Genomic DNA, 27,040 nt, shown 5'->3' with positions numbered 1-27,040 from the left:
TCCACTCACTCCCCCACACCCAAGGTACAGGCCTTCCTATAGTTCTGAGCCTAACTGTGGGATGCCCCATTAGGGGTATTGTAGCAGAGATTGGGATGCCCCAACCCCTGACATCAAGGCCCCCTGAATATACTCCACCTCCTGATGTCATTATCTAGCCCCTTGCTTTGTCCAGGTTTTCCCACTGGCAAAGGGGTATCTATGAGTAATGAGTATTATTTCCATATATCTGTGCCTTTGCTATGAGATAAATTAATGTGCAACTTCAAAGGGTTCTTGAGCAGAAAACACTTGTTGTAGAACCAGCATGGCAGAAGCTTCAGCACCCAGGTGCGGTGGAACTCCCATCATCCTCCACAAGACAGTAAGTGGGAGTATGGCTGCAAGGGGTTAAGAATCTCGTTGCAAGGGGTTAAGAGCAACCAAGATGTTGGAAACCATTTGTCAAGAATATAACTAATTGTTTTAAAGAGGAAACAGCTATATCAAATATATGAATGACATTCCTGGAATTCTGGCTATTTCCTGGTGGAATTGTGTATATATTTTGTTTCTTCTCAGAATTACGGGGCGGGTACAATGCTAACCATCCCGTGTCTGAAATAAACCTGAGAGGAGGAGAGAGAGAGACCTGTAATTTGTGCAAACCCTGGCTTTTTTTTGGAACCAGACAGCTCCTTCCTCAAAGGAGCAGCTGAGAGTAAATGGAGTCTCTGAAACCAGGGCAGAAATGTTAAATCAAATAAATCAGAAATACAACTGTGAAAAAACTGTATCATTATCCAGCTTTGGTACAACTCATCAATGTCACTATAAATAGGCAGTGACAAAACTACTGAAAAGCAGTGTCAGACTGGCCCACCGGGATACCAGGAAAACTCCCGGTGGGCCCAGGTGTCAGTGGACCCTTGTGCTGCTAGACATTTGGCCTATTTCATGGCCATTCCCTATTTCTATGAGAACAAAGAGGCTAAATAGATGGAAAGATCTATGTAAAGAAAATAGTCTAGGAGAATAGAGGTTGAATGAGGAGAGGAAGAAAAATAGTACTAAGAGTGGGCCCCTGGTCTAAGATTAATTGGTGGGCCCCTGGTCAAAGTTTTTTTGGGTGGGCTCCTGGTGTCCCAATCCGACACTGCTGAAAAGAAGTGTAATGGCTCAGTCAACATACACAAATGGATTGTTGTAATTGGGAATTTAGATTGTAACTCCACTTGGGCAGGAACAGATGTGGATTATGCATAATCTATGGAAAGCGCTGCAGTATATGCTGGTGCTACATAAAGTATAATAGGATCATAAACTTTGGCCTGTGCATGTAAAGGTTTGGGAACATCATCAGGAACATCATCAGAAAGTTTGCTTGTGCCAATCCAATCTAATTATTCAAACCCAAACTATCAATCAATATCCGTGGTATCAGGATAATGATCGTTTCTTTGACACATGAGTCCTAAAATTCACTATTGCTTCAGGATCATCATCAGGACCTTACACCAGTGGTATTGGCTGTGTCCTTGGCCAGATTAAGCACTGTCTAGACAGCAGGCAAGGCAAGTGATGCATACAAAAGTAGCTCCCATTCTGTACAGTGGAGAGGGGCAGACTGCTGCTTTGCAGAGAGCATAATGGGACATTACTCTTAGGGAAATATATATCAAAGTCCGGGTTTATCTCAACATTTTCTGCTGCAAACTCTGATCAAATCCGCTTGGGTTTTTTACGCTTATTTATTATTACATTTTCCTGAAAATTAGCTTTGCGGGGAAAAAAATCAGATTTTCATGATTTTTTCACTCGAAAACTCAGATTTCTTATGTTTATTGCTCGAAAACTCTGAAAACTTCAGGGTATTGCACGAAACCCAGCACAAAAAATCACTCCCATTGACTTATATGCAACCTCGACAGATCTGAGATGGCGGATTTTCTAATTCGGACTTTTCCATCCTCAGGGTTTACTAAATTCTGAAAAATGTGTGATTTTTTAAAAGTCCGATCTTGTAAGAAAAAATCTAAAAATGTTTGTGATTTTTGCATTCGGAGTTTAGTAAATAAACCCCTTAGTGATAGATTCTACTAATTGCAAAGTGCTACTTTGCAATTAGTACTAATCTACTAATTGCGGTGTTGGTCACATTTAGGGGGTTATTTATTTAAGGAATTGTTCAGAATAAAAATAAAAATAGGTTGTGCAAAATAAAAAATGTTTCTAATATAGTTAGTTAGCCAAAAATATTATGTATAAAGGCTGGAGTGACTGGTTGTGTAACATAATAGCTAGAACACTACTTCCTGCATTGCAGCTCTCTTGGTTTCCAATTTTTTTTTTAATTTATTATACCCCGACCTTGGAAATAACTTGAATCTGTAAATACACCTGAAAATAACACCTGTCAAGGTCATGTAGGAGTAAATGGCAGAGGTCCCTTGAACCATTTGAAGATGTTAATAGCCTTCATGATGTTTGAGGTTCTTTTTAGGAGGGTTTTGCCCGAAAATTTGAGCAATTTGCGTTTTTTTTTCTCCAGCAGAAACCTTGATTAATTAGAATTTTGGGGTTGTTAACGTCATGGTTGTGTGGATTTCCTCCATATTCTCTGGTTTCATCCTCCACTCCAGAAACATCCAGGCAGGTTCATTGGCTTCTTATGAAATTGACCCTGGTGTGTGTGTGGATGCGAGAGGACCTTCGATTGTATTCTACATTGTGCCAGGTGCTAATGTGAATGGTGAATAATCAATTTAAATCACTGCAGAATATGTCAAAGCTTCATAAATTAGTGATCGTAATATAAGGACATATTTTTTAGTTGTGTTGCTAAGATCTAATTAACCAGAGGCCTGCGTGAACAATCTCTCATCTGATCTTTAAGCTCCCCATGATTCTTCTTGCCGAACGACCGATTTTAGGGAAGTCCGACCAATCCTTCGAAATTATCGTGCGGTTAGTGGGATTCGAAAGATCGTACATCTTACGATTTTTTTCGGCCGACATCTGTCAGGAAATTGATCGGCCAGGTCAAAAAATCTTTGTCGGCCCCAGTGCAATCTATCTTTGTTTGCAGGGCCAGGCAGGCAGCTCCCCTTTGTTTTCCTGGAAAATTGGTCTTTTTAGTTGATGGTAAATTCGTACGATCGTTCTGAGAAGATCGTGGTCTCACGATCAGGATATGATCTTTGAAAAATCTCAACATCTATGGCCAGCTTTACACTGCTCCCCAGCCCCATGTGACGGCTGGAGGTGTACAGATATGGGATCCGTTATCCAGAAAGCTCCGAATTACGGGAACTCCATCTCTCGTAGACTCTGTTTTATCCAAATAATCCAAATTTTAAAAATGATTCCTCTGTAATAATAAAAAAGTGCCAGGTTCTTGATTCAAACTAAAATATAATTAATCCTTATTGGAAGCAAAACCAGCCTATTGGGTTTATTTCATGTTTACATGATTTTCTAGTAGACTTAAGGTGTGAAGATCCAAATTATGGAAAGATTCCTTAAAACCCCAGGTCCCGAGTATTCTGTATTACAGAACCTATACCTGTATAAGGCAGGGGAAAGCAGGGATTTGACCGTATCACTTAACACACTGGTGCTCTGTTTGGGGGACAACACGTAATGACAGGTGGCCACCCACTAATCTCTCTGTTGCCTGACAGTGAAATGACATGGCTAACAAGATTGCAGGGTGTGCCTTTGTGTATATTTTCCTTTAGGATTTTCCTTTTTCTGTGTTGTGGGCAACGTTAAATAGGGGTTATACTGCATAATGTGCTATAAAATTACAAGTGGCAGAATGGATGTGCTTATTGAGCTAAGCAATTCCCAGACACTGAGGTACCTTCTAGATATGACATTAAAAAAAATCTCTGTATGTGCATAAAGCTACTAAAAATGCCCTTTAAAAAAAGCAGGGACAGTTTGTTCATGTATTGCAATATATTAAAGCTGGCCAACTGTGTCAAAGTCGTTGCCCTTGGAATGATAGTTCCCGGTAAAACTTTGTCCTTGTGAAGAATGTATAATGAAGTACAGTTATGGGATCCGTAATACGGAAACCCATTATGCAGAAAGCGCTGAATTACAGACTCCCATAGACGCCATTATAATCAAATAATCCAATTTTTTTTTAAAATGATTGCCTTTTTCTCTGTAATAATAAAACAGTAGCTTGTACTTGATTCTAACTACGATATAAGTAATCCTTATTAGAAGCAAAATCAGTTTATTGGGTTTATTTGATGTTTACATGATTTTTTTTTTTTAGTAGATTTAAGGTATTAAGATCCAAATTACAGAAAATAATGTATGCCCTTGTGCCACAGGCCTAAAGATTTATTGACACATGAAAGGTTGAAGAGATAAGACAAAAAGCCCATGATTAAAGAATCCATTTAGCTCTCTTTATCTCTTCAGCCTGTTAAACAATCATGGGTAATTTGGATAAGGACCACCATGCTTGTAAAGAAAGCAAAAATGATGAACTGGATGGAAGTAGAATGGAATACCTGTATTTGAAGTGATGCCATAGAACCAGCTAGTCGGTCGACTTCGGAAAACCGAAACAACGCTTATGCCATCCCACTGGCGATTCATATTATAAAGAATAGACTCTGGAGAACCAATTGCTGATTAGTGATTCATTTATTCAAAACCAGTGCACGACATGTTTCGGGCCCAGTGGCCCTTCCTCAGGTGCTTGTGGAGGAAGGGCCACTGGGCCCGAAACATGTCGTGCACTGGTTTTGAATAAATGAATCACTAATCAGCAATTGGTTCTCCAGAGTCTATTCTTTATATTGTGAAAGTCACTAGGTCTGGCGGTGCCTAACTCTGAAGTTGAACCAAACTAAACAACGAAAGGACTACATCATCCAATAATTCATATCGGTGATTCATATTAGTTGCCCGCAGTAGCTAAGATTGATTGAAGGTGACTAAATCCTACAGGTCCCTATAGACGCAAAGATTTTTCTTGCCGAACGACCGATTTTAGCGAAGTTCAACCAATCCGTCAAATTATCGTGAAGTTAGTGGGATTCAAACAATAGAACATCTTACGATTTTTCGTCCGACATCTGTCATAAAATTGATCGGCCAAGTTTAAAAATCTTTATCGGTCCGAGTGCAATCTTTCTATGTTTGCAGGGCCAAGCAGGCAGCTACCCTTCAGTTTTGCTGGCAATATCGCTTGAAATTTAGTTGATAGACACATCGTACATTTAAACGATCATTTCGAGATAATCGTGGTCTCACGATAACCATTGGATCTTTTAAAAATCTTCACATCTATGGCCAGCTTTTAGGGCAGAGACACACGCGAAGATTTGGGAGAGATTTAGACTCCCGGCTACAAATTGCCTCTTCTTCGGGCAACTAATCTCCCCGAAAACGAAGCTCTCCAAGTAGGGTTGGCACCCGGCCGGTATTTTACTGGCCTAGCCGGTAAAATACCTGCCAAGGCCGGGGCCGGTATTACAAATTTACAAATGTAGCTGCCGGTAAATTTGTAATACGATCAAAAGGAGCCATCGGCTTGCCCCCAATCCCCTGCAACTTACCTTTTTTTTGCCTCTTCTAGCGTCCGCGGGTCTCCGTCGCGTGCCCCACCCCTTTTGACATCACGCCATGCCCCCTTTTGACATCACACCCCGCCCATTTGAGGCCCCGCCCCCAGCAGCCGGTAAAATTTTTTAAAAAAGGTGGCAACCCTATCTCCGCCAGTGATTTAGATTCTAGCCGGCGGGATGTCACTCAGAGAGCTTAGTTTTACGAAGTCGTCCTGAAGTTGCCTCACGAGCAAACTTCGGGCGATTTCGGAAAACGAATCACACCGAGTGCCATCCTGCCGGCGATTTACATTCTAAGCAGGGGAAGGCCGTTCAATTAGTCGCCCCGAAGAAGAGGAGATTTGTCACCGGGCGGCTATCTCCCCAAATCTGAGCGTGTGTCTTCCCTTAGGGTAGTGTCACACAGGGAGATTTGACGCCCGCGATTTTAAAACCGAGTTTCGCCGACAAGTCGTTTGTTTTGTCTTGCCATAGAGAAAATTGTTAATTGGCAACTACTACACACACAGTGCTATTTGAAATCGCCTGTAGTCCCAAAACGCACAGAGATCCTTTTTGGAGATATTTATAAGAAATAACATGGCTATTCAGAAGTAGTGAACATCGGCGCTAGCAAAACACACTAGTAGCCACAATAGTATGCAAATTCTTGTGTGTGCAGCATGTCATAAGTACGTAAAAAGGTATGGACGTAATTTTTAGGGCAGCAATTTCTTTGTTCCGGTGACCACACGCTCACTTATCATTGGCATATGTAAATACTTATAATACTCATGCTACAATATGCCACAGAAAATGCCTTTATTAAAGCATTTCTTTGACACAAATAGACTCATTGATCTTGTGGGCGGAGAAAGCACCGCGGTGCACTATGGGATGCAAATCGCTTGTGAAGCCAAAAAATCTTTGCTTGCAAAAAGACAATCACCTATTCGCCCAAACTCGCTTTTTAAAAATCGCGGGTGACAAATCTCCGCATGTATCACTACCCTTAATGTTTATTTAATTTGGATGAAAGGTGTCATTTCACACTTAAGGTGGCCATAGACGCAAAGATCTGCTCGTTTGGCGACATCGCCAAACGAGCCGATCTTTCCCCGATATGCCACTAACGGGCATGGCTATATCGGGGGTAATCCGAACGTTCGGCCCTATGGCCGAAAGATCGGATTCCGATGAGAGTGCAGCGGGACGGTCGGGACAAAATCAAACCTGTCCGATCGACAAAACGACCGATCTCCGCCGGATGAAAAATGTCGGGACTCTCCACACACGGTCCAAAAATCGTACGAATTCATGATTCATACGATAGGATCTTTGCGTCTATGGCCACCTTTAGGCTGTTGCGAAATTACACCCCAGACCATGCTCTGCCTATGGACACACACTGGGAGTTGCAGCTGTGCAACAGCTGGAGTCTCTACCCCCTGTTTTCAGAGTATTTGACGTTGTCTGGTCTGTGGTCTCTAAATTCCTTTTTTTCCGAGTAAAACTCATCAACAATCAGCACGTCCCGTCCCGGTGTAGCAAGAGAAACATTCCCTCCTTTTCATCTCGTATCAAGTTGTGAAACCATCAAGCTCCAAAGAACAGAGCCATTCAGCTTTAGAGAGGGCAAAACAAGCGATGTCACAACTCTGACTCGGGGTCATGGGACTCGGGAACCGTGCCGGTGGAGAACTTGCAAAGATTGTTATTATTGAAAGATTCCTAGCATTCCCCCGGCCTTTCACGAAAGGGGAACACTTATTTGGGAGTTGGGGAAAACAGGAAATAACAATGAGTTTATTTTGGATTCTCTATCTGCAGCTTCAAATATGGATTTAATTAATTACTACTATTTATAACAAAGCATACTGAAACCCAGCCCTTCACTGAATACCATGCTTTGCATTTAAAATGAGATGGTGAGATCCACTTGTCCCTGCCTGATTTGACCATCCACACACACTGGGGCAAATTAGGCTGATCTAGGAGGCAACCATAGGATTGTAGGGGTGTAACTACAGAGGAAGCAGACCCTGCAGTATGTATAAGTGTAAGAGGCCCAGAAAGGCTGAAATTAAGTATCTTGGTACAATAGATAAACTTACCAATGTTTTTAAACCCCAAATTGAATTTGCATCTAGTTACGCCACTGAATAGGATAATATAGATGGGTCTATGGAGAGTTGTCTCGTGATGCAGTCCATGTCCAATGGATATACCCAGCATATATTCAGACAAATATTGTAGGTAAGCGTACGTGCGATAACCTGTGTGGGACGCATTAAGGAGGCTTAATACACTGGCTTATAAAAGCTATCGTTTTGGTCCTTCCAGTTAGCAGCTTATCACCCTTGTCTCAAAATTCCACTTAATGCCAAATGCAGACGTAGTCATCTTCCAGAGCATGTTGTGAGATGTAGTTCAGCAACAGTTTGGTTATCCCTGCCATTGTAGAAGGAAGGGGCATTCATTCTGGGGGTACTCCCTGCCGTTTATTACAGGGAGTACCCCGAGAATGAATGCCCCTTCCTTCTACGATGCCTCTGTCTAGCTGTTCTTTCCTTATTCAACTTTAAGTTAACTTTTAGTATGTTATAGAATGGCCCATTATAAGCAACTTTTCAATCGGTTGTCATTATTTATCTTTTATAGTTTTTGAATTATTTGCCTTCTTCTTCTGTCTCATTCCAGCTTTCAAATGGGGGTCACTGACCCCATCCAAAAAACAAATGCTCTGTAGGGCTGCAAATTTATTGTTATCACTACTTTTTATTACTCAATTCTATTCAGGTCCTTTCATATTCATATTCCAGTCTCTTTCATTCAAATAAATGCGCGGTTGCTAGGAAAATTTGGATCCTAGCAACTAGACTGAAGAAAGTGCAAACTAGGGAACTGCTGAATAAAAAGCGAAATAACTCAAAAACCACAAATGATGAAAACCAACTGCAATTTGTCTCCGACTATCACTCTCTACATCATACTAAAAGTAAACTCAAACATGAACAGCCCTTTTAAGGCTGGAAGGTTTTTTCTTCTTTTTTTTTAAACCCTGGTTTGCTTGGCCTTTAACATTTTTTGCCCGTGATTCGTACTGCGTGCAAAAGCACTCCCTACCTCCCTCTTGGCAGCTGCTGGCAGTGGCACAGGTACATATTTGGGGGCAATATGGTGGATTTTGGCTCCTGTTGGCACAGGTACATATTTGGGGGCAATATTGTGGATTGTTTTGGCTGCTGCTGGCACAGGTACAAATTGAGCAATATGATAGGTGCTGGCAAAGGTACATTGGGCAACGTGATGGCTGCTGGGGGTAATATGAATGGTAAGGTGGGAAATGGTAATGCAGGACCAGGTGGGGGGTGGAGGGCACTGATTGAAGCCCTTGCCTATGGTGCCATAATACCTTGGCCCAGCCCTGGAAGTTGCAGACTTTTCTCTGGAGAATAATTGCTTCTGAAGGTTGTCACTTTTGAAACATGACAGTGTCTTAGTGTTCCTGCAGTGTGGCCTTAGGCACACGGATGAGTTAGGGTTGTCACTTGCAACATCATGTTTATATACAGAGCATTGTGCCTCGTGGGTACAGAAAAGGTCACATTTGACAGTGTTAATATATCTTCATGGGAATCTGCCATTTTTCCAGCATTTTTTCACCTGGGACCATGGTTAACCATACAAGTTTTTCTTTTTAAAGGAGAAGGACAGCTTTATTTACTTGTGGGTGCCAAAAGTTAGGCACCCCAAGTGATTGTATATACTTACCTGAAACTCCAGGCTAGTGCTCCTATCAGCAGAAAACTGCACTGGTCCAGGGGTTCTTCCAGCGAACACCACGGAGCGATCGCCTTCCTTTCCTTTCTTCTCGCGGGAAAGCATGCACAGTAGAGTGAAAAACCGAACTTTAAAGAAAAAGTCGCTACTTCGTTCTACTGTGCATGCGTCTGCCCTGGGAAATTTGAAGAAAGGTGCAGTTTTCTGCTGATAGGAGCACCGGCCCAGGGTGTGAGGTAAGTATATATATATATATATATATATATATATAAAAACGTTGGTTATCCGCACTCCACTGTATTCAGCAAGCAACCCAGGTGCTACTCAGAATCCGCATAATCAATATCTTCCAAAGTAAATGAGTGCACACTGGGAACCTATCGGCAGTTTAGTTTAAAAGCATAATTTTATTTAAATAATTAAAAAACAGGCCTTGAAAAAAAAAAAGGCCTGTTTTTTAATTATTTAAATAAAATTATGCTTTTAAACTAAACTGCCGATAGGTTCCCAGTGTGCACTCATTTACTTTGGAAGATATATATATATATATATATATATATATATATATATATATATATATATATATATATATATATATATAATCACGTGGGGTGCCTAACTTTTAGCACCCCAAGTAAATAGAGATTTCCTTCTCCTTAAAAACAATATTCAGTCCATATCTGCCTGTTTTGCTGGGAAGAGAGTTGTCGTCAGGACCAGGGTTGTCTTTTGGGGGCTCCAAACAGGAAAATTGCCCAATCCCAAATTGCATCATAACATTTGAGTTGTCAGAGATGTTTTCTGAAACACACTGCAAGCAGCAATCCAGTCTTGCTTTGTGGCTGAGATTCTAGCTGTCTTTGCAACTAAGAATTCAGGCCACAGAGATTCTTTCTTTACACTATCACTGCAAGATTTTGGCGCTTACCGAATGCTGGACAACAAATGTTTGATATAAGAAATCTCAGCAAGGTACAGTAAACACCTTCGTGGTTTTAAATGCTGTCATTTTATTTTAAAGGATTATAGTTAGCAACAAAGCACAGCACGCATTAGAAATGTTACTAATGATAAAAATATTTATAAAATGGAAAAATTGGGTTGAGCTATATATAAATGAAAATGTGCAATTTTGCTGGGCTCTCGGTGGTTCTAGGTACAATGAAACTATATATTGTACCTAGAGACACAGTTGCTTTGCCCTTTAGGGAATCTGCCCCTCTAACGCTAGTGAAAATTCGCCAGCGTGACATCATTTCGTAACTACGCCGATTCCCTAGCGGGCGCAGTTGTCACTTCGCTAGTGAAGGAGATAGACGCTAGCCTTGCTTCGCACTCTAACGCCAGGCGAATTTTCATCTGGCGAACGGAGGTAACTCCGCAATTTCACTAAGATGTGGATTTTACTGAACGTTACCTCATTCGCCAGACTTGCCTTCACCAGCTCAGACCAGGTGAAATGCAGTGGTGTGGATAGGACTTCCTCAATTTTTTGTTGAAAAAGTCCCAAAAAACGCTGGTGTCTTTTCCTTTTTTTTGAGTGAAAGCCTGCAAAAGACCGTAAACATTTTTTTGGGTAACCCGGCACCCCCCTACATTTCCTAACATATGGCACATAAACTATATAGTGGGCTCATGTGTAGGGCAATATAACAACTCTATGTTCTTTTATTAAGGTTTCCTGGGCTTGTGTGATGTAATGTATTTGCTGCAACATATACGTCCATTCAACTTTCTCTTCCCGCTGTATGCAAATTAGCCAAGCTACGTGCCGAAGTACCGCTAGCGCAACTTAGCCAGTGTTCAGCGCCCTGGACGCAACTTCGCGTTTAAGGGATTTAGAGTTGTATTGGCGAATTTACACCTGGCAAAGTGTTGTGATGGCTGCGAAGCCATCGTTGGCGTATTTTCGCCACTTAGGGAATTTGCCCCAGAGAGCCCAGCAAAATGATAGAATGTTTTTTGTTTTGCTGCAATACAAGGGAATACATGTTACTAGCAGGATGTTGTCTAAAGGTGACCATAGACGCAAAGATCCGCTCGTTTGGCGGTCGGGACCCTGACCAAACGACCGATCTCCACCGAACGAAATGTCGGGACTCTCCGCACACGGTCCGAAAATCGTACGAATCCTCGATTCGTACGATAGGATCTTTGCGTCTATGGCCACCTAAATACCTGACGAGGAAAAACAGGACATAGCTATACAGGGAGTGTAGGAGGAAACCATGTGCTGCTGAAGGGGGGGGGAATCCAGACCAGATTTTAAATACATCTGACGTGAAATCCAGCGGCAAGGAAAGAGAGTCAGATTTCACATAGACAGGGAAAAAACTGAAGAGAAAGCAAAGCAAAAAAAAAAAAAAAACCCTGAAAGCTGGAGTGTGTGTGAATGCCAAAATCAGCAGCAGTAACAGGAGAGAACAAAGAGAAGGAAGGAGCGAGCTTATGTGAGGTGAAAGCCCTGCTTTTCTGCATTGATCAGCACCCAAGGGTGCTACTGGGACTGCAACAGTTGGAGGGGGTGTCCCTTCCGGGGAGACCGTCATTTCTTCTGGGATAACAGAGAACAGGTAATTGATTGCAGCAATAAAGGGCTGATCACAAGCCAACTGACCTTCAAGTCAAGGGATCTGCTTACTATGGAGAATAGAGCTTGTGATGAGGAAGGCACCGCAAGATATGCTCTGTGCATCCCAATGGCTTGTGAATAAAGTGACCCCCATGATGAGCTCAGCCTCCTTACACAGCGATGTAAAGGATCTGCACATCCCTTCATGATACTCTGGTTCTGCACAGGCTCGCTGGCGTTTTGCTGCAGTGCATGGTGGAAATTCCCTGCGGAACAGGACATGGACATCTAACGATGCCGGAATAAGGGGCTTTTAAAAAACGCATATCCAAGGGCTGGTCTTGGGAAATTTCAAAGGGGAAATCCTCGATCATTAGGCAACATTATCAATGTGCTTCCACCAATGCCTGGACCTTTTCTCTGTTTGTGCAGCCGGACTCCTGACACTTATCTCCCTATGCTGGCAGGGCACAATCTGAATTGGGATTTAAAGAGACACAGGCCTAATTGCTCTACCCTACAAGCATGCAGGTGAACCGTCCAAGGAGCACTGCTTTCACCTATCCACCCTCCAGCCCCCGGGAACAAACAGGAAGCTATGCCAGGCAGTTCCAAACCAGGCGTTTCTCCTACCATATTGGGGGGGCTGCACCTGTCCTTAGCCCCCATTCTATCCAATATGAGGGTAAGTAGAATGCATTACAACTGAATTCATTCAAAAAAATCCCTGCTGTTTCCTTACTGTTAATTGCTCAGCATGCAAAAAATATGTATTCTAAGCTTGTGATTTTAATAGGCTCCTAAGGAATGAGCACTGTGAGCATACATTGTATGATGTCAGACTCAATAAAAAAAGAGCCTCCTACTAGTCAGAGCAGATAATCTGGATTAATAAAAACAGGGACCTCAGTCTTGCAGACCTCCAGCTGTCTGTTGAATGCTGAAAGGTTTAGTTCAACAACATCTATCACCCTGCACGTTGATCACTCTTGGCTATGGACAGTGATTTCCAACTGGAGTCTTAGGCTGGATGTGGCCCTTCAATGGAATATTACAACCCCCTGAGCTTCTTTGTATGATGTCATCATTTAAATATAATCCCACTCCCAAACATATGTATTAGTCAATAGATCAAAGAGAAGATGAAAACCAAAATGGCATCTCATAAAATATTGTGTCTGGAGCATCATGTGTTTTTTTATATGATAAATAGTTGCTGTGTCAGTGAGGCTCATTTATAAACATTGAGCAGATTTGCACCCAGGCAATATCCCATAGCAACCAATCAGTGACTGGCTTTTCTCAGCCAGCTGCAGGTAGAACAATGAAATCATGCATCTGATTGGTTGCCATGGGTTACTGCCCAGGTGCAAATTTGCCCAGTGTTTATAAATGATCCCCAGTGACTTTATTGCTGCTGTGCTACTTTTCTCTGTAGCCCTATGCCCTGAGCCCAGAGGTGGCACAGTGTAAATACATAAGCATTGGAATACCTGGATAAAGACGAGGTGCACCAGTGGACTACAGATTGGAAGTCTGGTGTTTATTGGAGGAGTGACTTGATGCAGCTGGCTTTGAGAAGTACTATGGAGTGGTAGGGCTGTTATGTCATGTTTAGCTTTAGTTGCTCTTTAGTATACAGTGACTGTCTTTACTTTGGAACTACTTGGCAGACTGGAGTACAACCAAGAGATTTGGCTTTTCTTCATCTGCAACATTGGAAGGCAATAAATCAAGGATTCTGTTTGAGAGCCAATCAAATTCCATGGTATTGGTGCAGAATTTACGTTTGAGCAAATTGAATCCTTGATCAGACTTTATTTCACTGGGCAACTGAGGTTATTTAAAAATGGTGGGCAGGGTACAAAGTGCTAGTCACCATGTTTTTTTTTTCAAATTTGCACCCTGTACCTCAATGTTGCTGTGAGCAACATTGTGGGGAGCAACGGAAACATGAAAAATGTTTCAATAAGGTCTGTGATTGGCCATTTGATAGCCCCTATGTTAACTGGCAGCCTACAGGAGGCTACACCTGGTTTTTATGCAACCGAAACTTGCCTCCAAGCCAGGAATTCAAAAATAAGCACCTGCTTTGAGGCCACTGGGAGCAACATCCGAGCCAAGCATTTAGTGAGCGAAATGTTGCTCATGAGCCACTGGTTGGGGATCACTGCTGTATCGCATGAGCACCTATGGACACATTCCAGAATGGAGTGCATGGACCTGTGCTTTCAGCAATACTGTAGTCATCAGGGGCCTGGCTAGATATGATTTTGCATTTAGTGCTCTAGCACTTGGGTCTGGGGCATTGATAATTGACCTATCACATAGACTAGGAAGGTGTAAATATATTTATTTACAACCATAGTTGCACTTGTGTAAAGCACCTGTTGGTTAAGAAGTTCTTAAGTAACATATTTGTTTGCCAAAAAAATAATTTATGGCACACTGGGCCAATTAATGTTGTTCTTTTCCTATTTGATTTCCCTCTTTATAGATATACATGGTAATTGTTATAGTTCATCCACAGGTGAGATAATTAGTGCTCAGAAATGTTCAGAGTAATAATCACCTGACTTGTTCAGGGCCATGGGGCAAATTTACTTACATGCGAATTTTCACTTCGGGAAGGCTCCACCATACTTTCTGCAATGTAACATCAGACGTTACTACATCTCTGCAAATGAACGCTGGTGTACTTTCGCCAGCCAAAATTAGACAGCCCAAAAGTTTCGTAGCGAATTTTCTCAAGCGTTACTTTCTTTCTAGAGAAACTTCGTTAACATACTTACACTTACGTCAATTTAAATATGGCGGCTACATACAGGTCATATGTATGTATTTATCAGGGTCGGGCCAAGGGGTAGGAAGAGTAGGCACGTGCCTAGGGTGCAAAGCTGGGGGGGCGCCAGACACGTACCTCCTCTGTCGCCTACCCCCAGTCCGGTGCCCGACTCTCTGTGATTTTTACGTCTTCTTGCGCTCCTGCGCATGCGCAGAAACGCAATTTCTCGGCAATGTCCAGAAGCCTTTCTTGCGCATGCGCACTTGGGCGCACTGTGCGGCGCAGCCCGGCCCTAGTATTTATTAGTGATGTTGGTGAAACTGCTGGAAGTGGCCACGTATTATTAAAAATGTCCAAGGAAGCAAAATAAAGACAAAAGAGATCCTTTAATGTCCAAGACCTGAGCCCACCCTAAAACAAATGTGGCATGAGCTTCTAATTGCTAAAAAAAACAACATATTCAACAGATACAACTTCAATGTATAAACATAATCACATGAAAAATATGAAAAAAGCACCAGTTTTGGTTTTTTTAATGACTTTTTTGGCATACAGGATATGTTGTCACTGACATAATGTTGAGGATGTAGCTGCATCTTATCAATTCGGTAGTATTGGTAGAACCTGGTGAAAAGCGTAACATATTGGAAAGTTCACACTGTGATAAATTTGCAGATTAATGATTGTTCGACTGAGCGAAAATTCGCCTGGCGAAATGGCATGAAACTGCTCTAGAGCTGAGCTTTTTCGCTAGCGAATTGTCTTCTTTGCTTTTTAGTAAAGTGGTGATGTCCCTGCAAATTGCCATTTTGGTGAATTTTTGCTAAAAATACGCCCTTTGCTCTTTAGTAAATTTGCCCCCATGTATGGGGCCTATGAGGGGGGGTAAAAAGGGTCAGATATCTATTTTGCAGGTTTAAAAATGCCATTGGGCGAAGTCTCCATAGGCCCACTGTATTATGGACAGATGATCGGATATAGTGGGTGGCCATACTGGACAGTGATTTATATGGATCAGTCATTCTGCTGATCTTCCGTTGTTGTACTGAACCAGTCGGCCAGATTGATAGCGTTTAGGAGCCTCACTCACCTCACTCACCTCACTCCCTGTACATCGAATAAGACTTTTATGTGAGATTCCAAATTCACAAATGGTTTTGACCTTTGACATCGCTTGAAAGTCCATTCCACTCATCTAATGGGTCTTCGTGGCTTGGTATCAAGCTTTTGGAGAAAACTCTGCAGAAAGGAAAGTAGTGGTTAGTGGCATTTTAATTCCTAATTTTAGCTCCAACTCTTCTTGCTAATTGGTCCCCATGGAGATAATGTCCAGTAAAGACTAAATCAGTTATTGTATTCTTGTATTCTTGGAACCGAAAAGGGTCTTTAGCCCTGCAAAGAGGAAGTGACGTGTTGTCTTTGGTCTCAAACCAAAACATTTTAGAGACCCATCACATGTCTGAATAATAATTGAGATCTACACAGATTAGAGATGCCTTTGACCTCATTTTGGCATCATTTTATGCACTGCAACAAGCATAGGAAGTCTGAATTACTCTTGCTCCACAGCTGGGGTTGGTGGGGAGGGGTGAATCTGGAATTTGCTAGTGTTTATCCACTGAAGGCTGCATTTCAGCTGTAAACTAAAGGAATACTCAGCCGCTGGATTGTTTTGCTTACCTAATGCATATTTCCCCACTCTATTGTATCCTTCCAGTAGAATGGAATATTTTAAGCCAATGTAGATTCCTTTCTTCCTTTGTGTTCTTGCCAGCAATCCTACTGAATGAAAGCCTAAGACTATGTTTTCTTGGTTCTCTTACATGTGACAAATAGTTTTATCTACCTACTCTTTAAAGGAGTAGTAAATCTTAACTAAAGAAGTAGGGTAGAAATGTTGTACATTATGTTTTAAAGCTTCTGTACCAGCCCAAGGCAACCACAACCTTTTAGCAGTAAAGATCTGTGGCCCCAAAGATGCCCCAGTAGCTCCCCATCTTCTTTTCTGCTGATTCACTGCACATGCTCTGTGCTGCTGCCACCTACTGAGCTTAGGGACTGACTCACAATATACAGTACACATAGAATAGAAATGTCACAATATAAGGCTGATTAGTAATTAATACAGATAATTACTACATGGCAGCACAGAAACCAGTGCAATTAGCATCAGAATTTAATAATCAGCCCTATAGCATCATCTTATATTACATACCAACCTCATTTTTTGCTTGACGACCCCTAAGCTTCGCTCCTCAACAGCTGCTCAGAGCCCACTGAGCATGTGACTGTCGCAGACACTTTTCAAGATGGTGACCCCCTGTGACAAGTTTGAAGTCCTGGATCATTGCTGCTATTGACAAGCTGAAACTTTAGGCTGGTGCAATAAGTTCACTATATAAAAAATGTCATTTTTAACCATATTAATTTTAAGGGTTTAGTTCTCCTTTAAGCCTGGGCCACATAGGCTGCCTGTTTTGGCCATGTCTTCTATAGCTTTCTCTGGTGTGGAGAAAGCTACTTAAGAGCAGTTTTGGAATTTGGGGCGTTGATACTAAATAGGGCAGAAGTGCAGTAAATACAGATTTTTTTTCTAGTGGGGGTAGAGATTAGGTACAGTTTGGGAAGTGTTGGCCTAGTATAGACTCACTGCCATTTCCTGATCTGCTTCTTCTCCCGAGGGAATGTAAGGTATATGACAGCTCTGCTGGAATCGGCAGACTAGCTCTGTTCCTTATTTAGGGCTGCATTGTTGAGGCCTGGCTGTGTTTATAAAGCGTAGGCTGGGGAACATCTGGACAGCAAGTCAGCAAACCCACTGCAGTAACCCGTTTGTGCTTCTAATGGGCTAAGCCAGACCGATACTTTTCCCAAATAGTGGTCCCTCCCTAATAACCAAACCGTATGCGAAATGCTACTTGCACTGATTATTTTTCTTATTATTTATCTTTCACCCCCCAATAAGTGTACAGAAAAGCTTTTATTTTACTTCAGTTGGACTTCAGGGATTTAACTGGTGGGGCTTAAAGGCCTGACTTCTTCACGTTAACTTGGTGTGGGCCAGCCACTATAATAACAGGAACGATAATATTGTACTGATTTTGGTGGGCAGTTTGGCTGATTTGGCTCCTACAGTCCAACCATCCATCTCGGCATGTATTTTAAGTTGGGAGGGCCTACTTGGTCAGGTCTTGGTGAGGAAGTGAAGAGAAGCCACAGCTCCACTTTCTACTGCTCTGCTCAATTAGGGAAATTGGCCCTAAAGAACTGAACATTAGACAATTGGCCTTACACGTTCTTCATATGGTATCTGTCTGAATACTATATGGGTCAGTCCTTGTATATCCACCTTAACAATGTTTTGGTGGCAACCCCATGTGGCCGTAGCAAAGTCTCATAATGCTTTGGAGCACATTTAGACCGAAAGCTCAAATGGGCAGGCTAATTTTATAAACTTCGATTTGCTCCAGTTTATTTCACCCTAGGCAACAATCAGATATTTAGTTTCATTATTCTAGCTGCAACATATTGGCCAAATCTACGGTGAATGCTTACTGGTTGCTATAGGTTACTAAACTGCCAGTTTTGTGCTCTGATAGTAACTGAGTTTGAAACTGTACAGGATATGAATCCAGCTTGAGGGGCCTGCATTTTAATTCCATGGGGTAGGTGGTTCTTGGTAATACTAAAACTTTCTTATGTTTAGAAAGGGACTATAAAAATATAGAGGACAACATACAATGTGTTGTAAGTTTATAAGGATTTTAGAAGTCACCAAGGAGTTCTGTGACCATATACAGGCCATGGAACACCAAGGTTGACTCCCCTGTTATATACTTTACACCAGGATATACATGATTTTTATAATATGAGTCATGTGACAGATTACATCACGAAGCACGGATTATTAATGATGACATCACTAAGCACCGTTTCTGAGGATATATTTTACAGGATATTGTGTCTGCAGATTTAAATTTAAAGGTTTCGAGAACAAAACAGAGCAATGAATATCTGAAATTTCCAGTGCTATTTTTTCAGCTTATGAGGGGAAATCGTTTTCCACTGGTTTATGTTTTTGGTTGCCCCAGGCCCTTTAAATACGCTGTACGCTTAGATGTGTAATTGTTTCAATATGCTCTCAGAAACAAAGTGTGAGATGCATCTTTCAGCAAACAGCTGGTTCAATACAAGGTAACAGGCAATTATTTCATTAAACATATTAACACATTTTTTGCATTCTTTTAACATTACGGAAACCCTGACCTTTACCCAAATTAGCATGTTTTAAAGTGAAAAAAACAAAACAAATTGATTATTGTAAATTTGTACTAAATATTACCGCGTGAGCATTTGTTTTGAATTATTAGCATTCCTTCTGTGATTGTTTCCACCCTGCAACTGAAACTGCTAGCTGGTTTTTGGCGTCACTGACCACGGCAACCAAAAATCATGACAATTTTTTATAATTTTTCTGTTCCATTCTGAATTGTAAGCATTCGAATGGTTAAAAGGGTAGTTAAAGGAGAAGGAAAGTCATATTTGCTGCCCGGGGCAGCTGCAACGATCTCAGGGAGAGAAAGAAGATGGCAGCACTCATTAAGATAGCATTGGTTGTGGAGTTTTTCATGAAGAGGAATTCTGGCACTGGATCTGAGGTTAGCGTTTAAATCACTGGGGGTGCCTACCAAACTCCCACCCCACAACAGACTTTCAGGCCCCAGGGGGGAAAACTGTACTAAGCAGACACCGCAATATTGGCCCCCTGCAACGCCTTAGGGTCAGTTGTTTGGTAGTTATGCCACTGCCACTAAGCATGAAATCAAGAACCCTACAGAGCTGTAGCACTCAAGCTTTCTGACCATAGCCAGTGGGACCCACTGGTGGAGTGGGCTCTGGTGCAGTTGCACATTCTGCTCCTACACCATTGCCATCTGCAACCATAAAATAATGAATTTGTGTCTTCACCAATCAAAACTTATATTGCCACCCTACCGTCATCAATATTTACCTTACCACTATCTCCTCAATACAATTTTTGTAGGTTCAAGAAAGTACCCAGTCCCACTATACCTTTGAGCAACATTCAAATGTAAAAATTGTTGGGGAGCAACCTACAAAGATGGTGAGCAGACTTTACCATAACCTATTAGCCAGTGTCCCCCCCCCCCATTTTATACAGCACAAACTAAATGGCAGGAACAGATCCCAGAGCTCATCCAAGATGACTGGGATGAGGCCACAAAAACTATGTATAATGGCATAATATCAGTGAGAGACAGACTAAAGGTGGCCATACACGGGCCGATAAAAGCTGCCGACAGACCGTGTCGGCAGCTTATTGGCCCGTGTATGGGGGCCCCCGACGGGCTTCCCCGATCGAGATCTGGCCGAAAGTCGGCCAGATCTCGATCGGATGGGATTAAAAATCCCGTCGGATCGCGGCCGCATCTGTTCGTTGATGCGGTCCCGCGATCCGACCGCCCGTTTGGCGAACGCTAGGATCCGATCGTTGGGCCCTAGGGCCCACGATCGGATCAGCCCGATATTGCCCACCTCAAGGTGGGCATATCGGAGGGAGATCCGCTCGTTTGGCGACATCGCCAAACGAGCGGATCTATCCGTGTATGGCCACCTTTATTCAGTATAAAGTTTTCCATCAACTTTACACAACCCCACTAAGACTTAAGGCTATGGGTAAGAGAAACAATGACACCTGTCCTAGGTGTAGAATCCCAACGGCCAATTTTATACACATGATCTGGGCCTGCCCAGTAATAAGAACAAATTGGTCTCAGGTAATGGCCTCCCTTGCAACTACCCTTGACTTTCCACAGGTGCTATCTCCAATTGTCTTTCTACTGGGTGTAGTAGAGCAGCTGGTGCCTACCACCCATGGAAGGCTGAGATTCCAGGCCCTACCATTCTATGCAAAGAAGTGTATAACTATGCATTGGATGGGACCCCCCCCCCACAAGATATTCCTGGATCAACTTAGTGATTCTGTCATACCTTTGTTTAAGCTCACATACGAAGCCAGAGGTTCCGCCCACATATTTGATAAGGTGTGAAGTCCCTGGTGGAAAATCACATAGTAATGCATAAGATAGTCTTTAGGTACGGAAATATCTCTTATGTAATTGTCAAACCCTATGGTGCTAAGATTCTGAAACAATGTTAAATTCATTCCAGTGACACTCGTTTAGATGTCAATTGTTTCTTGTTGTATATTTTTATTCATGAAAACAAATAAAACATTGATTTTTAAAAAAAAATGTTGGGGAGCAACACAAACATGAAAAAAGTTCATGGGGTACCAAATAAGGACGGTGATTGACTATTGGTAGCCCTATATGGACTGGCAGCCTACAGGAGGCTCCGTTTAGCAGTGCACGTGGTTTTTATACAACCAAAACTTGCCTCCAAGCCTGGAATTCAAAAATAAGCAGCTGCTTTGAGGCCACTGGGAGCAACATCCAAGGGGTTGGAGAGCAACATGTTGCTCACGAGCCACTGGTTAAGGATCGCTGTATTAGAGAATAGAGGTTCAATATTGAAAGACTTTATTTATATCAGCGTTACTGAGCCATCTAATTAGGAAGGAGCCTTGGCATTACACAGACTGTAGATACTTTGCCACCCCCAATAGCTAATGCTCATGTTCAGGCTGGTAATATGGCACAACTGACAAACACCCGACAGTCTGACTGCTTGGCCTGATTTCATCACTTGGAAAAGAGCCCATGGCCTGAAATGAGGCATGTCTGATTCATTTTCCAGGTCTTCACATTAATCTGTTACTGGTAACGTGGCTGCAGATCCCGGGGATTCCTGTCTCATTGTGTCTGCTGGTCTTTCTGATAAAATGCTGTATGTAATTGCATTGTGAATAAAGGAAGGGTGGGGGGGGATACGTAACACTTAGCCTTGAACTGCCAGGCAATTCCCGTTTATTTCACATGTGAAATCACCATGATTATATCTGTGCCTTAAAGGGGAAATGTGTTCTTTTTTTTTTTTTTTATCATCGGCCTAAAAATCTGCATTTGAGCATTTCTGATCAGAAATCCATGAGCTGAAGCAGACGGTTTGCAGTTTGGTTTGGTATTAGCCTTAGAATGAAAAGGAGGTAGACTAAATTATCTGATTACATTCCCCTGTGTAGTGAAATGGTTTTGCAAAATGTAGGTAAATACATTTTTTTCCTAGTCCACCCATATATACAGTATAATGAATATTACACATTTTTTTAGGTGCAGATGAGCTCTTAATCTGTTTAATGATCAGGTACCTTTTAAAGGAGAACAAAAGCCTTAAGGTGGCCATACATGGGCCGATAAAATATGCCAACAGACCGAGTCGGCAGCTTATTGGCCATGTATGGGGCCTTCCGACGGGCTTTCCCGATCGATATCTAACCAAAAGCCGAGCAGATGTCAATCGGGCACAGCTAAAAATCCTGTCGGACCACGCGTACGCCTGCATTATGATCTGATTGTTGGGCCCTAGTGCCTCAAGGTGGGCATATCGGGGAGAGATCCGCTCATTTGGCGACATTCCCAAACGAGCAGATCTCTGTGTATTGCCACATTTAGATCAGTGGTATAACTACTATAAGCTGGGCCCCGACCCATGCCATAAAGAACTTTGGAGGGCCCAGCATGCATCCGCTGTCCACTCGCTGTTCATTTGCAGAAACTTTAACTGGCAGAAAGGGCTGATTACCATGCAGCAGCCCCAACGCTGGTGCACCATGTTGCTCAGTTCATGGTGCATAGTATAAAGGGCCTGTAGCTCTTCACTTCTTCTTCACTCTTGCTCTTCCAATCATTCATGCTCTTTTGAAAGCAGCCATACTAGGTTTGGCTCCTTGTGCATGCAAACATTCAAGCATATCTGAGAGTGTACCCAGTTAGACAAGCCAATGTCTTCACAGCAAAACTAAGTTATAACTGAATCAAAGCTGCCATTGTCTTGTGAGCTAGTTGACCACAACTTTCTTTATCATCTCCATATTGTTATGTAAAGGTCAGAGATGATATGGCTTAGAAGCTTAGTCAGTGTGGTCTGATTTTGGGCCATGGCCAGCCAACGGGTCCCGATAGCAAGGACAATTCCAGAGAAGATCACTGGCACTCAAATGCTGGTGCAAGCAGGGACAACCCGTGCGTGTTTATTTGCAGAAACAGCAACGTTTCGGGGGTGAACCCCTTTATCAAAGGGGTTGACAAAGGGGTTCATCCCCGAAACTTTGCTGTTTCTGCAAATAAACATGCAAGGGTTTGTCCCTGCTTGCACCAGCATTTGGGTGCCAGTGATTTTCTGTGGAATTGTCCTACTTGGAGGGTGTCGACCCCTCCATCACCGTGCACCAGACATCCATTATTGAAGGCCAGGGTGTGAGAGCGGTGCCTCTCATCTTGAACCCGATAGCAAGGAGACACCTCCCTTGTGTTTTCATAGTATGTAGAGCAGGGATCCCCAACCTTTTGAACCCGTGAGCAATATTCAGAAGTTAAAGGAGTTGGAGAGCAACGCAAGCATGAAAAATGTTCTTGGGTGCCAAATAAGTGCTGTGATTGACTATTTGGTAGCCCCTATGTGGATTGTGAACCTATATTGAGACTCTGGCAGGACACCAAAACTTGCCTCCAAGCCTGGAATTCAAAAAGAAGCACCATGCTTTGAGGCCACTGGGAGCAACATCCAAGGGGTTGGAGAGCAACGTGTTGCTCACGAGCTACTGGTTGTGGATCACTGATGTAGAGGAAGGTGCTATAAATCTATACCAGCTAAGGTGGACCCTGTGTACCATCCAACAGTTAAATATATGTGTATCGTCCTTAAAATCGTGACCTTAAAAATAAATCTCAACACCATGCTCCGTTCTGACATCTTTTTTTGCCAGCATTCGCTTGCCGTTTCAACGATTCAGAATCCGAAATGAACGTTGTGTGCCAAGTGAAGGCGGCTGCCAAAAAGAAATAGTGGAAAATAACATGAATATTATGCAGCACACGCTCAGACTGCACACTGACTGAGAGCAATGATATAGATGCTGCATGTAAAAATAAACCTTTATTAGAGGGTTGAGCCTGATGGATTTTTCACTTGAAGCAACAAAGCCCCACAAGCCTCAAACTCTGAGAAGAAAATGTTACCAGCCGAGCCAGCTGAGCTCTTGCCAAGGGCATGCTGAACATCAGAACTACAGCTTTGCCTTTCAACCTGGAGCACTGCTAGAACAAAGCTTGGCCAGCTATTGACAAAACACCCTGTGACAAGGACATAAACCTAAAAGAAGGTCTTGGACTATAGGGGTCATTTGCTATGTGCAAGGCTGCCATCAGAAATTTTTGAGCCCAGCACAAGTTATTTATATGAGACCATGCCTTTTGTGCTACACAAATGATCAACTAGCAGATAGGTAGGTTTTGCTGGTCGAATGTATTTTTTTTTTTCAACTACAGCTACTATGATACAAACTCACTAATCCGTGTAGTAGGGATGTAACTAGAGGAAACAGACCCTGCAATTGCTGTGGGCCCAGGAACTATAGGGCGCCCCATTAGGACTGATCAGCAGCTGCAATATATGTTCATGGAAAATGTCTTGTTCCTAAAGTTTAGGGACCCAATAACCAGTCCTTCCACTGCTCAAAATTTCATGTAGGAGATAGCTTATATGATTCAGTTAATAGCTCCCAAAATAAACAGCTACTTTTACGCTATACAGGTATGAGACCTGTTATCCAAAAAATCTTTCTTTTATTTGGATCTTCGTAACTTAAGTCCACTAGAAAATGATGTAAACATTAAATAAACCCAATAGGTTGAGTTTGCTTCCAATAAGGATTAATTGTATGTTAGTTTGGATCAAGTGCAAGCTACTGTTTTATTATTACAAATCATTTTTAGAAACTTTAATTATTTTGATATTTGGAGTCTATGAGAGATGGCTTTCCCGTAATTTGGAGCTTTCTGGATAGTGGGTTTCCGGATAACTGATCCCTGACCTGTAATAAGTAACTAGTTTAACTTAATTAATGTGCTAATAAGTCAATTCATTTGGGGTCAGTGGAATCGCCCTGAGTTTAACCCTACTCACCTCCCTGCCCCAGCTCTGCACTGCCATTGCTTGATATGAAAGTTATGCAACGTCAATTGTGTACGTTTAAGGGGCCAAAAGATCTTGCTGTGGGGTCCAATAACTTGTCAGGAATCACATAAATATTAAAAAAAAAAGAAAGAATTAATCAGCAGAGTTTGCCCGAAGTTTAAACCTACCTGCCCTTGTCACACTGCTGTGCCTTGTTATTGCTTGATACTAGGGATGCACCGAATCCAGGATTCGGCCTTTTTACGAATCCTTCTGCCCGGCCGAACCGATTCTGAATCGTAATTTGCATATGCAAATTAGGGACGGGGAGGGAAATCACGTGACTTTTTGTCACAAAACAAGGAAGTAAAAAAGTTTTCCCCTTCCCACCCCTAAATTAGGATTCGGTTCAGTATTCGGCCAAGTCTTTCGCAAGGGATTCAGGGGTTCGGCCGAATCCAAAATAGTGGATTCGGTGCATCCCTACTTGATACATAAGTTTATTTCAAAGTTTTTACATAAGTTGTGAATATTGCGTGTGTGTAGGGGTCCAGTGATGTTACTGTGGGGCCTTTTCCACTGCCGAAACGTTCATGTAGGAAATGTTTATATAATTCAATATCTGTGATGTTACTATAATAAGTAGTTCATAGAAATAGTTAAACTAATTAATGTGCCAATAAGTGTGTTCATTGGGGCAGTGTAATTTGCCCCTGTCATGCTTCTCTGCACTGTATTTGCTTGATATGTAAATTCTGTAAACTTCTACATTAGTTACGTAAGTTTCTAGGCAAGACTGGACAGTTTTTGTGTAAGTTGGCTAAATTGTGTAAGTTGGCTAAATTGTGTATGTTTTGTCGTATCTTACACAAATTGCGTAACATTTGCAGGGCCGCTCTATGCTGGAAGATTTCTGCAGGCCCAGGACACACCCCCTCCTGATGGTGGCCCTGGCTATGTTCAAGGCAGTGTTCAAAGTGCAAAAAAGAGCGTAATATTCCATGTTTTTGCTCTCTGCTCCATTCCATATAATTGAATTGCCACATGTATTTAGACAGGGTCCTGTACTTACCTCCTATCCAGCACAAACTGTAGCAGTAAACATAATTAGGAATGCTTTTGCACTCTTTAGAGTAAGGGCACACGCCCAATGACAATTCGTTTCTTCTTCGGCGACTAATCTCCCAGAACTGCCTTACCACCAGCGATTTACATTCTAGCAACTGGATGGCACTTGGAGCGCTTCGTTTTCCTAGGTCGACTGAAGTTCTGAACTTCTGGTGAACCGATCCAACTGCCATCCCGTTGGCGATTTACATTCTAGCTGGCGGGAAGGCAGTTCGTGAAAATTAGTCGCCCGGAAAATAATAAATTTGACGCTGGGCGACTAATATCCCGAAATAGCAGCATGTGCCCTTAGAGCAGTGATCCCCAACCAGTGGCTCGTGAGCAACATGTTGCTCTCCAAGCCCTTGGATGTTGCTCCCAGTGGCCTCAAAGTAGAGGCTTATTTTTGAACCAGGTTTACTGCCACACAGATCCTCCTGTAGTCTGCTAGTCCACACAGGGGCTACCATCAGTCAATTTCTGCCCATATTTTGAACTTTTCACATGCTTATGTTGCTCTCCAACTTGTTTTTACATTTGAATGTGGCTCACAGGTTAAAAAGTTTGGGTATCCCTGCTTTAGAGCATATAGGGTCTTCCTAAATGACCCCTTGCATTTAGTGTCTTCCTAAATGCCATAAATGCATTATGGCACAGCCATCTGTTCATTTTGCTTTAAATTATGAATTGTAACATAACTCTAGTGCTGTTTCCTTTGGCTTTAATAAGCCTTTGTATCTGATCAATTGTGCTATAAAATCATGATTAGGATCCAGTGATAGAAACATCAAAAACAATGCCTGACTGTTATGACATGATGTTGTGATACAAAGATACCTAGTTTATTAGTCACAGAGCATGTCATGGATACCAAGAATTCAGTATTCCATGTCAAAACAAAAAAAACAAAACTATGAATTTTGTAAATGGATATAAATCCTGTATTTAGGCATAATAAATGCAGTCAGTGGCCTGAACATAATATGACATTTTGGCTGTCCCCATTAAAGGCATAATTGGCCTGTAATTAAACCTGAGGCTCCATAAACAACATTAATGGCCTACCAAGTGACCAAATCTGGCCTCTTCTGGTAATTCCATAATATATATCATAACTGCATCCATAGTAAAGATGAGAAGGGA

The 27,040-nt window shown here is 42.2% G+C and overlaps 1 protein-coding gene across 1 annotated transcript in view; it reads left to right on the top strand.

Annotated features, from left to right (window-relative positions):
* The first annotated feature begins 11,643 nt into the window (after positions 1–11,643).
* fgd1.L (FYVE, RhoGEF and PH domain containing 1 L homeolog) overlaps positions 11,644–27,040 on the top strand; it is an 85,813-nt gene continuing 70,416 nt past the window's right edge. The window contains exon 1 of the mRNA XM_041573182.1: positions 11,644–12,592. Coding sequence (XP_041429116.1) covers positions 12,433–12,592 — 160 coding nt within the window. The 5' untranslated portion in view covers positions 11,644–12,432. The remainder of the gene's footprint in view (positions 12,593–27,040) is intronic.

The sequence above is a fragment of the Xenopus laevis genome, chromosome 8L (genome assembly GCF_017654675.1).
Source record: "Xenopus laevis strain J_2021 chromosome 8L, Xenopus_laevis_v10.1, whole genome shotgun sequence".
NCBI classification, from domain to species: domain Eukaryota; kingdom Metazoa; phylum Chordata; class Amphibia; order Anura; family Pipidae; genus Xenopus; species Xenopus laevis.
This window is presented reverse-complemented; position numbering and strand designations above follow the sequence as displayed.